Here is a 13,841-nt window from a genome sequence, read left to right on the forward strand (position 1 = left end):
GGTTTCGTCTTTTAATTTGGTTGGGCTTTAAACAAACAGGGGTAACGTTATATTTTTTCCAGGGGTAGCGAAATACGTAAACCGACCAAAACATATAAAATTTGTACTACCGGCGAAAAGTTGAGGGGTAGCGGAGGCTACCCTAATTATATGCTAGGTCCGCCTCTGCCTATAACCCATAGATATGTAGAATGAATGAGAAGAGAGATTAGACAAAAAAATGAATATGAGATTGCTGCATCATCCTCATTATTTTCTTTTATTATTAAAGTTAGATTAGATACAAACAAACTACTGTTTTGTAGCCTCTTAACAGTCATTAAGATGCTACCTCTTAATGACTCATAAGCTCTTAATGGTTAAGGGGTAGCCTTAAATCTAAATGGTTAAGAGGCTACCTCTTAATGCTTACCTCTTAATCATTCAGACTTGATGCTACCTCTTAACCATTCAAATGTTATGAGCCATTAACTCTTAATGACTGTTAAGAGGCTACCAATCAGCCCCAAAATGTGTATCGTCTAATCTATTGCACGTGCAACTGTGCAAGGGATGTGTTTTTGTCAAAAGGGCATTATGGTAACTTCACAGAAACTAAATCAGCCCGCCTAAGTGCACACATTCAAAATTTGAACACTTCTATACATTCATTGTCTCACGAAATGAAAATAATTTCCAATTTTGGAAAATTAAATCAAAATTCAAACTCTTATATAAACCGCCCACATTTCATTTCTGAAATCCGCCATTGTTGCCTCTCCCAAAAGCTTCATCTTCTTCTTCAATTGCAACCCTAATCGAGTAACCACAGCTTACCCACTTTATTTAAGATCACGAATTGCTAGATTATTGATTTAATCGTATTTATTTGTATATCAGATTGAAAATGGCGGAATCAAGAGACAGACTTTCGAGATCAATAGATGAAACCCAAGTTGCAGAGAGTTACATATGCCGGCTGACGTCAGTGGGTAGAATCGGAGTCTTGCCGGATGTTGACGGCGGTGAACGGAGTATTACCCAGACTCCGTTTAGTTTGGGGTCAACGCCGTTGACCGGTGACGCTTCTGGTCAACGGACCGGTCAGACTCGTGTTCTTGCAATTAGAGGAAATGGGTCTGGAAGAGGACTCTTCGGAACTCCGGTGACGTCTTCTAGAGGTGGTGGCCGGATCCAGAATACACCGACGGCCGGTGGCAGTTTCCGGCGAGGCAGAGGTGGTAGATCCGGTTCATTGAGTGTTTTGCCGTATTGGTATCCACACAGTCCGCTTCAAGATATTACTCATGTGGTTAGAGTATGTTATGCTATCTTTAATTAACTTTACAATTATTGTTTGATTCACAATTAGACATTGAATCAATTGAGTTAGGGTTTGTTAACTACATTACTAATAATTTCTGTTAATTTAATTAGCTCTTGATTAAATAGTTTTTATCAATTGGCTATCGAAACATTTTTTAATTCTAATGTTATAAGGTTGCATTGATTTAGTTAGCTTCTTGATTATTGTTTATCTTTCAAGTTGAATTTTCTTGATTTGTTGCTAATATATTGGAAACTTATTATGTAGGCGATTGAGAGAAGAGGGGGCTTGGGAGATGGTGACGGGCCGGTTATTAGGAGCCCAATCTCGGGATATCAGTTGGCTGGTCGAGGACGTTCATTGATAGGTGCTCAGCTTGAGCATGAGTCTTCTTATGTGACACCAAAGCCAAAATTAGCTATAAAGATGTTTAAACCGTCTCCACTGGGAAAGGTTCCAAGCATTTTGTCTGCCATCACCGAAAATGCAGAAGGTGGGTTTGAGTTAACACCTCAGAAGAAGTTGCTAAACTCAATTGATATTGTTGAGAAGGCGGTGATGGCTGAGTTGAATAGACTAAAGAGAACTCCAGCTGCAAAATAGGCGGAGAGGGAGAGAAAAGTAAGAACATTGATGTCTATGCGTTAACTGATAAGCGATTGAATCTTTCTTAGATTGGGGACACAGCTGCAGAAGGCTTTACTCTTGTTGAGCAATATAGAAAGGATGATCTGGTAGGCATGTTTGATAGATCATGCACCTTGACGATTAGGCTTCTAGTTAGTTATTTACCTTTTTTCTTAAAGGTTTAGTTATTTTTTTTTTTGGTTTAGATATGAAACATATGCTTAGATATTTTCTTATGTCTACAGCGTTTTGTGTAATAACTAGTTGCATCAGTCACTATTTTGGAGATAGTTGCTTTAAGATGTAGGGTACTAGGTGCAAATGGATTAGCAAGTGTTTTCTGATTTGAAAGAATGTATAAAACAGGACTGTTTTCTTTTGGACATGGATGGTTATTCTTGTTCGTTTTGACTTTTGAGTTTGAAGGATGGTTTCATTGTATTGCTTATGCACATGGTTTGGTAAGAGCATTCTCAACCCCTTTCTTATATTTTTGTGAGGGGAATTTGTAAATTATATGGTATGGTTATAAGTGATTGTGAGTAGAGGAGAGAGAAAATGTTATAAGGTAAAATTAAATTTTGGGATTCACCATTCATACCGTATAATTTTTTAATATTTTCTAAAAGTGGTTGTGAGTGGAGGAAAAAGAAAAAAATAATGATAAAGGTATAAAATGTATTATTTAATAAAACAAGAGAGAGAAAAAACAGTGATTTTTAATGTAATTATATGATATATATGAATATAGGGTAGAGAATGGGTTGGGAATGCTCTAATATGAATTTAAATGAGTATTCTTGGTAGGAAAACATTTGAATCATCTATGAGGATGATGATGGTGAGCTAATCTATCACTAAGAATGTAAGATATAACATTCTGAATCACCAATCATTTCAATTTATATTTCCAAACCATGGTGCCATCTAGGGCTGTAAACGAACCGAACGAACACGAACAAGGCTTTGTTCATTTTGTTCGTTAAGAAAATAATGTGTTCATGAACGGTTCACAAACACTTACCGAACGAGATTTTATGTTTGTGCTCGCTTTTTAAGGAAATTAAGGTGCTCACGAACGGTTCGCAAACACGAACGAACATAAATAAAATCGGCAGAGCCTAGAAGATTGAGACCGATGTATTCATCAACGTGAATAATGAAAGCCTGTAAACGAATCGAATGAACACGAACAAGGGCATGTTCGTGTTCATTCATTTAACTTTAAAATAACACGGACAGTTAATTGAACAAATATTTATGTTCTTGTCCGTTTATTTAAAAAGGGACATTTGTGTTCGTTTGTTTAAATTCTAAATGAACATAACTGAATAAAGATAAACGAACATACATAAACGAACTTAAATGAACACAAATTAACAAATATAAAACTTTTAAGCAAATGACCTATCTAGATAATATTTAATTATTTTCTATTAATACATAAACGAACATAAATAAACAAGCATAAACAAACATAAAAAAACAGACATAAACAAACATAAATAAACAGACATACACGAACGTTCATGAACATAAATGAGCAAACGGAACATGTGTTCATGTTCGTTCGCTTAATTAAACGAACACAAATTTTTGTTCATGTTCGTTTGTTTATTAAATAAACAAACATAAACGAACTTCCCGCCGAACGGTTCACGAATAGTTCACCGAACGTTCGGTTCGTTTACATGTCTAGTGGCATCCTTTGACTATGATGGTTGTGTAACAAACTAAGTTTTGGGAAAATAATAAAATGGAATTTTATTATTAAAAATGGGTAATTCTTTATTTATTAGATAATTAAAAGTAGGCTTGGTATGAGTATTCATGGTAGGAAAACATTTGAATTATCAATGACTATGAGGGTGGTGATGGTGAGCTAATATTAGTAAGATATATAACATTTTGAATCACCAATCATTTCAATCTATATTCCCAAACCATGGTGCCATGGTGGCATCTTTTGACTATGATGGTTGTAACGAACCAAGTTTTGAAAAAATTATAAAATGGAATTTTATTATTAAAAATGGGTAATTCTTTATTTATTTAGATAGTTAAAATTGGGCTTGGTATGAATATGAATTTGTAGGGATGAATATGGGTTTTGAGAAGCCCATGGGTTTAAGGTATAAGTCTTCTTAAACCCTAGCCACCTTTCCATATTTCCAAAACTCAAAACACACACACATTCTTCTCCTAGTTTTGGATCAAAGATTTACAAGAACAAATTCGACTCGCTTGTGTCATAAAACATCCAAGAAGTAAGAAACGTTCAAGATCTAGTCCGGTTCAAGGTCATGTTTAAGGTACACTTTAGATAAAAAAGATTGTTCGTTCATGTTCGGTTCGTTAGAGTTTTTAAGATCTAGCTAAACGAGTTTAGATTTTTGTACAACAACAACAACAACAACAACAACAATGATAATGATAATAGTTACGATAATAACAATAAGAAGAAAGAAAGAGAAAGGTAGAAAAGAAAGGAACAACGAATTTCATGATAAGAGGGATTAAAGTGGGAACAAGATCATATATTATGTAGCTGGGTGGTTAAGACATTGATGTTGGAAACGGTACCTGGGTTCGAGTCTAGAGGGCAGCGAGCATGTGCTTTCTTTTTTATTAGTGGAGAACAACGAACTGGGCCTCCTCACGAGCCCAATTAGCGAACATATCGTAAGCGAACAAGCCCAATATAGCGAACACCCTCAACCCATATCCGAACATTGAACCTGAAACGTGGACCCAAACACGATCCATGAAACCTGAGCATCCATAATCCGAACACTGATCCACATATCCGAATAAGCTTGGGCCTGACCAAGATATTACTCATGTGGTTACGGTATGTTATGCTATCTTTAATTAACTTTGCAATTATTGTTTGAAATTGAGTTAGGGTTTGTTAATTTCATTATTAACAATTTCTGTTAATTCAATTAGACTCTTGATTAAGTAGTTTTAGATTATTAATTGGATATCCAAACATTTGTTAATCTCAGTTTTATTATGTTTCATTAGTTCAGTTTGTCTCTTAATTAACTAGTTTTTGATTATCAGTTGGATATTGAAACATTTGTTAATTCTAGTGTTCTAATGTTGCATTGATTCAGTTAGCTTCTTGATTATTGCTTATTGTTTATCTTTCAAGTTGAATTTTCTTGATTTGTTGCTAATATATTGGAAACTTAATATGCAGGCGATTGAGAGCAGAGGGGGTTTGGGAGATGGTGATGGGCCGGTTATTAGGAGCCCAATCTCGGTGTATTTGTCTACTGGTCGAGGACGTTCACTGATCGGTGCTGAGCTTGAGCATGTGTCGTGTTATGTGACACCGAAGCCATTGGGAAAGGTTCCCATAATCTTATCTTCAATCACCAAATATACCGAAGGTGGGCCCGAGGTATCAACGCAAAAGAAGCTGCTAGACTCAATTGATCTAGTTGAGAAGGCGGTGATGGCCGAGGTGACTAGACTAAACAGAACTCCAGCCGCAAAAAAAGGCGTAGAGGGAGAGAAAATTAAGAATTTTGATGTCTATGCGCTAAGCGATTGAATATTTTGGAGACAGTATAACCAGGCTTTAATCTTGTGTAATAACTAGTTGCATAAGCCAATCTTTTGGAAATAGCTGCAAACTGATTAGCAATTTTTTTTTTGATTTGATAGACTGCTTTTTTTGACATGGATGTAATAACTAGTTGATAGAATCTTGTTTTGTTTGGTAACATGAATTTAAATACGAGCATTCTTGGTAGGAATTAAGAAAACAGTTGAATCATCTATGAAGATGGTGATAATGAGCTAATCTATCAGTAATCAGTAATATATATTTCTAAAATTATGAATCATCAATTATTTGAATCTATGTTCCCAATCCATGGTGGCATCCTTTGACTATGATGGTTGTGTAACGAACCAAATTTTGAGAAAATAATGAAATGAAATTTTATTATAAAAATGGGTAATTATTCATTTATTTAGATAGTTAAAAGTGGGCTTGATATGAATATAGACTTGTAGGTATGGCCGTCCAAACCGCTATCCGCTCGCTCGGAAATTGCTCGCTCGTTTTTTCGCTCTATTGTAAAGGAGCTGCTCTGCTAGGTTCGGTTTGCAAATGAGCCAAGCAACCAGCAAAGGTCCGCTCGGTTCGGTTCGACTCGAATATTTTTAATTTATTTTATATGTAATTATATATGTACAAATATATAATTATCTTCTATTTAAATTTAAGGGATTTTTACGTATATCACCTTCCGAACTTCCATTATTACATATATCCGTAAAGCTAAAAATTTATTTACATATTTGTCACACCCCAACCTAAGGCGGAAATGCCGGGGCGTGATCCGATTGCTCACAGCTCGAAGATACTATCATAAATATAAATGACAATATCTAATTAATTATTTTGTTCAAATAAAACACACAATAATCAAATACAACGATACAATTCAAATAAATAGATACAACCATTTAAATTCAAGTTTGTCTTCATTATAATCCTAAGGTCTTTCTAAATGTCCAAACTTCAATCTTCAATCAACCTGCATATGCGTAGAAAATAGAGTTTGATCAACAACACATGTTGAGTGAGATGATCACCAATTTTGACACAACAAATAGTTATATAATAAATAACAAGTGTTAAATGCGCAAACTAATCTATGTGATAATAATCAATCAAACCTTAACAAACCAAAACCAATTTGTACTCGTGTGCCAATGAATCGTTGCCAAGCGAATCGGGCATTGATTACAGTGACTAAATTGTTGGTTTACCTTTGCCAAGCGAATCGGGCTCCGGTCACTAAGACGGTCGTATGATCATACTAATGAGAACCCTATACAAGGGGATATGCTGGACCTCTCCGAAACGTTATCAGGTAAACAATTAAACATGTAGCAATTAGCAAATAGCATTCAACTGATATTCACACAACAATTATGTTTGCGATTTTGAGTGTATATATAGAATAGAAAATATGAGTAAGTACGCATATGTCCCCAAAACGTTAGAAAACAGTGTATAAAAAGGGGAATGATCAAACTCACCTTAGATTAAAGGCAAGTGAGTATAATTGAGAATAAACGAGTCAACGGATTTTCGAGTCGTCCAATACGCGTCAAACGAGATAACTAATCAGAACCTGAAACTTTGTGATATGAAACTATAAATAATAGCGAACTTAATGCCGCTGGAATCAATCCAAACGGATGAGTAGAACTCTAGTTATGTTGAATTAAACGTTTAAACGAGTCGAGTCTGACCATAATCCAAACTTTGAGTCGGGAGTCGGGTTTTGGTCAGAACCCTTAAAGTTTAATTACGAGAAGAAAAGTCTTCTGGACCGAACATTGAATCCGACCAGAAGTATGAGAAAACGAGAAGTCAAAGTTGTTGACTGTTTTACCCTTTATCGGGTTTTAAAGCAATTGACCAGTCAATACCCTTCAATCTCAAAAATTGATTGAAGTTTATTGACGAGGGAATATGTATGAACAATTTTACAGTTTACAACTTACCCGGAAAGTGAAAGGATCAAGAGATATAACGAGTCAAAGATCAGCGTATAAGCAAAGTCAAACGTCAAGGCTTGTGTCTTTAACGAATATGCAAAAACCGAAGGGTTTGAGAATGAGAAGAGGTAGGTGACGGCTGGAGGAGATGTAGTAGGGTTAGGTTAAGGTTTACAGCAGGGAATTATGATGTGTTTATATAAGAATAGCTAAAACGAACCAAATATGGGCTTTTTGGCCCGTTTAAGCAAGTATATGCGATTTAAGGAAAGAATCTTCGATTTATTCACAAAGATTTGATCTTGGACAAGGGAAAACAAATTAGGAATGGTATTTTAGTTGTATGATATTTACCTGGACCTTAATTCACTCTAACATGCCTAAAATAAACGATTTTATACCTTAAACGAACTAAGGCTTAAACGATCTGTGCAGGTACCCCCGTCGCGCCGCGCGGCCACCTAGGGTGGTCCCGTCGCGCAGCTCCCCAGGCCACAATGGGGAAAGTTTCATTTTTTGCATTTTTAGTCCATATAGTTTGATATTTGGTCCATTATTGAACTTTTTATGTTTTAAATAAGGATTTAGACATCATATAAAGCATGAGGGGTATGAATTGAACATTAGAAACTTAAATATGTTATTTTTGTTTAATAATGAAAATCTAAATTATTCCCGGTCGGTTTAAACGTAAACGAAAAATCTGAGATGTTACAGTCTCCCCTACTTTAGGGAATTTCGTCCCGAAATTAAGGAAAACCAAAACATCATCATTTTGAAAACAAATTAAACTTTTTAAGGAAAATATTATAACATAGAACTTCTTAATAACCGAAGCAACGCTTCAAATGGCAATCCGATAAGGGCACTTATTTATAGGATGTATCAGCGGCGTATCTACCATGTCCTTATCATCTCATCATTCGTACCGTTACCCAAGCTACCTTAGGTTCTAAATCATGACACATAATTGTACGTATTATGATTTCCATGCGAGGACTCGGATAATTATGTTCACGACCATAATTACTCTTATCGTCGGATGGTCCGCATAATTCGTTTCATCATGTGGGTTATAAAACATTTAAAATCATCACTTTGTAAGAAACAAACGTTTTGAAATAAAATTTTTAAGAGAAAACAATTGTCTTGATAATTTTAAATATAATTTCAAATGATGATTAATAAATGTTCTAGTTGAATTAATAAAACCGTGAGATTTCGAAAACCTCTTTTACTTTTAAAAGTAAAATTTTGAAAATTGAAGAAAATAGATTTGGTGAAACAGATGTTATTGTGATAATCGAGATTAAAGAAATGAGAAGGACATACAAGATCCTAATAGATTAACTTCGATAAAGAAATTTTACTCAGGGGATGAATTACGCAAAGGTTTATTTTATAACAAATAGCTAACGACATGCGGAGTTCTTAAAGAACGTATTCTTTAGGAATTAAATTCTTAAGATCGAGAATATATAGTTAACGAAAATTTTTGGTGAGTCGAGTTTAGTTAATTTAAGTACTTATGAGTTTAAAGAGAAGTTAATATAAGGCCATAGCTTTTCAAGTTGGTGATTTTTAAGATTTAGATTAATTCGATTAAGATATTCTAAAATATTAAAATTGTTAGTAATTTAAATATTAATGATAATGCGAAAATATACTTATTTGAATTAAGTTGTTTAATAGATTAAACTGGGAAGCGGATATTCTCGAACCACCGAGATAGTCCTATTCTAATTAAATCTTTAAAGTTAGATAAAATATAAACTAGGTAATTGAAGATATCAAATTAGATTAAATTGGGAATTCGTGAATTTTTCTTTTTTACAAAATCGTTATAAATATTTGGGAATATGTAAATTGAATTATAGATAATGAAAATTTAAGTAAATAACAAATTTTAAATTAAAGTGAAGCATAAAATAAGATAAATGCGAGACTAGAAATGCATGAACCACCATGACTATTCTTACACTACGAATTTATCATTTAAAACGTTCAAGATTCTCAAAAAAATCAAAGTAGGGAGTTGAAATTTTTACGATGAAGGTTCAATCAAAAGTCAATTTAATAATAAAAGTTAAATTAATTAATGGAAAATTTTTAATTTAAAAATAGAAATTAAATTTAGAGAATACATAATTTAGTTTAATAATAATAAAATTTACTATAATTGAATTTTAATAATAAAGATTTATAAAGTGAAAAATAAGTTGTGAAAATCATCATGATATTGAGAAAAACAAGTGGTAATAAATATTTATAATTTTAAAGTTGAGGATAAGGATTTAAATGTACTTAGAAATTTATAGTTTGAGGATATGGATATAATTAAGAAAATATAATTTAAATAAGATTTCTTGTTCGGTGTATTTAGTTTTGTTGACATTGGCGGTCGTTTGGTTAACGGAATACAGCAGCAAACTCTTTGTCGATTCTAGTAGCAGCAAACTCCTTGTCGATTCTAGTAGTCGAATGGAAATCATGAGAAGTAGGCGAACGACGTTGATTACGATGATTTCCTAGGGAAGACGTTCTACGAGGACCAAGGATGAAATTTTTAATGAAATGATAGGTAAGTTGTAGGAATGAGTTGATGTGGGGATGCGTATGTATATGTATATGTATATATATGAATTAGTGTTGGTGAAGACTCGAGGACGAGTTGGTATTTAAAATAATATGTATAAGTTTGAAGCATTTAAGTAAATGAACAATGTTTATAGAATTTTTCAAGAATAAAATAACCAAGCATATCAAATGAGTTGACCTCCCATGAGCTTTCCATGGCAATTTGAATGGCCCAACTAAATAAAGCAACATAAAGTTTGTGAATTGGTATCCCATGAGCGTTCCATGGCAATTTGTTGGCCTAATTCAAATACAAATAATAAACAATTGAGTTGGTCAGCCCATGAGCGTTACATGACGTTTAACTGACCCAACTAATTAACGAATTATCAAATCAATGGAGTTGATCAGACCATGAGCGTTACATGGCTTTTAACCGAACCAACTAAATATCGAATCAACGAATCAAATATAAGTAGTTGGTGTACCTCGGGAACCACCCCGGACGATAGGTTCCAACCCAAAAATCACATCGACAATGGTTTAAGAAATGGATAGTTTGAGTGCCCATGGATTCCCATGGATTTTTCACCCAACTAAGCATTTAAAATAATTTTAAAAACACAATCTAGAAGTATAACCGTTTAGCCGGTTATGTTTACCACGCAACTGTTTAACTGATTACGGGTACCACTTAAAGTTATGGTTGTATGACATTGGTCATACCCCCATGCTTTAAGGTGAAGAAACAAAACAAAACACGGGAATTCTTAAGAAATTTCCCACAATAAAAAACAATCTACCAAAAATAAGAGGATTTAAAAATATTTTGAATGTGAGGCGTAACCTCGGAATTCGTGTGTGTGTGCAATAAATAAATAAGACACAATACGATAAAAAAATTAATCTAAGCAAGCTGTAAACAATTCATTAAATAGCACATAAGGTAGTTCAGATAAGCACGTACAGGGTCCTACGCATATGTATAGGACACTTTCTAACTACCTATCTTATAACCTTCGGCTCTGATACCAATCTGTCACACCCCAATCTAAGGCGGAAATACCGGGGCGTGATCCGATTGCTCACAGCTCGAAGATACTATCATAAATATAAATGACAATATCTAATTAATTATTTTGTTCAAATAACACACACAATAATCAAATACAACGATACAATTCAAATAAATAGATACAACCATTTAAATTCAAGTTTGTCTTCATTATAATCCTAAGGTCTTTCTAAATGTCCAACTTCAATCTTCAATCAACCTGCATATACGTAGAAAATGGAGTTTGATCAACAACACATGTTGAGTGAGATGATCACCAATTTTGACACAACAAATAGTTATATAATAAATAATAAGTGTTAAATGCGCAAACCAATCTATGTGATAATAATCAATCAAACCTTAACAAACCAAAACCAAGTTGTACTCGTGTGCCAATGAATCGTTGCCAAGCGAATCGGGCATTGATTACAATGACTAAATTGTCGGTTTACCTTTGCCAAGCGAATCGGGCTCCGGTTACTAAGACGGTCGTATGATCATACTAATGAGAACCCTATACAAGGGGATATGTTGGACCTCTCCAAAACGTTATCAAGTAAACAATTAAACATGTTGCAATTAGCAAATAGCATTCAACTGATATTCACACAACAATTATGTTTGCGATTTTGAGTGTATATATAGAATAGAAAATATGAGTAAGTACGCATATGTCCCCAAAACGTTAGAAAAAAAGTGTATAAAAAGGGGAATGATCAAACTCACCTTAGATTAAAGGCAAGTGAGTATAATTGAGAATAAATGAGTCAACGGATTTTCGAGTCGTCCAATACGCGTCAAACGAGATAACTAATCAGAACTTGAAACTTTGTGATATGAAACTATAAATAAAAACGAACTTAATGCCGCTGGAATCAATCCAAATGGATGAGTAGAACTCTAGTTATGTTGAATTAAACGTTTAAAAGAGTCGAGTCTTACCAGAATTCGAACTTCGTGTCGGGAGTCGGGTTTTGGTCAGAACCCTTAAAGTTTTGTTATGAGAAGAAAAGTCTTTTGGACCGAACATTGAATCTGACCAGAAGTATGAGAAAACGAGAAGTCAAAGTTGTTGACTGTTTTACCCTTTATCGGGTTTTAAAGCAATTGACCAGTCAATACCCTTCAATCTCAAAAATTGATTGAAGTTTATTGACTAGAAAATATGTATGAACAATTTTACAATTTACAACTTACCCGGAAAGTGAAAGGATCAAGAGATATAACGAGTCAAAGATCAACGTATAAGCAAAGTCAAACGTCAAGGCTTGTGTCTTTAACGAATATGCAAAAACCAAAGGGTTTGAGAATGAGAAGAGGTAGGTGACGGCTGGAGGAGATGTAGTAGGGTTAGGTTAAGGTTTACAGCAGGAAATTATGATGTGTTTATATAAGAATAGCTAAAACAAACTAAATATGGACTTTTTGGCCCGTTTAAGCAAGTATATGCGATTTAAGGAAAGAATCTTCGATTTATTCACATAGATCTGATTTTGGACAAGGGAAAACGAATTAAGAATGGTATTTTAGTAGTATGATGTTTATTTGGACCTTAATTCACTCTAACATGCCTAAAATAAACGAGTTTATACCTTAAACGAACTAGAAAATGAAGTAAGGCTTAAAACGATTTGTGCAGGTACCCCGTCGCGCCGCGCGGCCACCTAGGATGGTCCCGTCGCGCAGCGCCCCAGGCCATAATGGGGAAAGTTTCATTTTTTGCATTTTTAGTCCCTGTAGTTTGATATTTGGTCCATTATTGAACTTTTTATGTTTTAAATAAGGATTTAGACATTATATAAAGTATGAAGGGTATAAATTGAACACTAAAAACTTAAATATATTATTTTTGTTTAATAATGAAAATCTAAATTATTCCCGGTCGGTTTAAACGTAAACGAAAAATCCGAGATGTTACAATATTCCCCCTTTTTATATGCAATTACCCTTTTATCCTTTTCAATTCACAATACCCTAATGAAAAAACCAAACATTTGTCTAGGGCTGTTCAACCGTGTCTTACCTGATCCGACCCGAGACCCTTTTCGGTTTAATTCTCATACCCGTATCCGAAACCATATACAGCTTACGGTTCGGGTCCTAAACGGGTAATACGGATCCGATTCCGGGTCTCAAAGGTCCAAGTGGGTGAAACATTATTGAACTGGATTTTGAAAAGGAAATAATGGTGAGATGCAAGTTTCTAACTCATGACATTGAATTTCTAACATTACGTTCCCAACCAATTGCACATTAGAGATAATTGTTAACGATTTCGTAGCGAAAATTATAGATAGTGATTTGGTCTTTTTCAAGTTACCTTTTTTTAACATTAATGAGTGTTAATTTGTTTTTGTGTTCAAGTTTTTTTAACATTAAACACTATCAATTTGAACACAAAAACATATTGGATTTGAGTTTGTAGTTAGACTCAGAGGACATTGATTACCATGTTTATTTGTAAATACCAACCGATCATTTAAACACACTGTAACTAACTTATAACTTTTATAAACGAGGGTAACTAAAATAATTAGATATGTATGATGCTCAAGCTGGTGAACATGTAATAAGTTATAGATTACTAGCAAAAGTGCCCGCGTGTTGTTGCAGGTTCACACAAGTTATATCCTTGTATTGGTTCGTAGTTTTGGTGTGGTGTGTTTTGGTTGGGGGGGGGGGGGGGGTGCTCCTAATATAGGATACATCGTATTTTATGAAGTTTAATCAACATATGATATTAAA

The 13,841-nt window shown here is 34.1% G+C and overlaps 1 protein-coding gene across 1 annotated transcript; it reads left to right on the forward strand.

Moving 5' to 3' along the window:
• Positions 1-880: 880 nt before the first annotated feature.
• On the forward strand, positions 881-2,056 carry LOC143564400 (protein GIGAS CELL1-like). Its single transcript, XM_077051691.1, has 2 exons — positions 881-1,297; positions 1,574-2,056. Exons 1-2 carry the CDS (start codon positions 887-889, stop codon positions 1,907-1,909), a joined length of 747 nt encoding a protein of 248 aa, XP_076907806.1. The 5' UTR covers positions 881-886; the 3' UTR covers positions 1,910-2,056.
• Positions 2,057-13,841: the final 11,785 nt, after the last annotated feature.

Source organism: Bidens hawaiensis, unplaced genomic scaffold (genome assembly GCF_021521415.1).
Source record: "Bidens hawaiensis isolate Kalapana, Puna unplaced genomic scaffold, B.hawaiensis_p1.1 tig00001206_1, whole genome shotgun sequence".
Lineage (NCBI taxonomy): Eukaryota > Viridiplantae > Streptophyta > Magnoliopsida > Asterales > Asteraceae > Bidens > Bidens hawaiensis.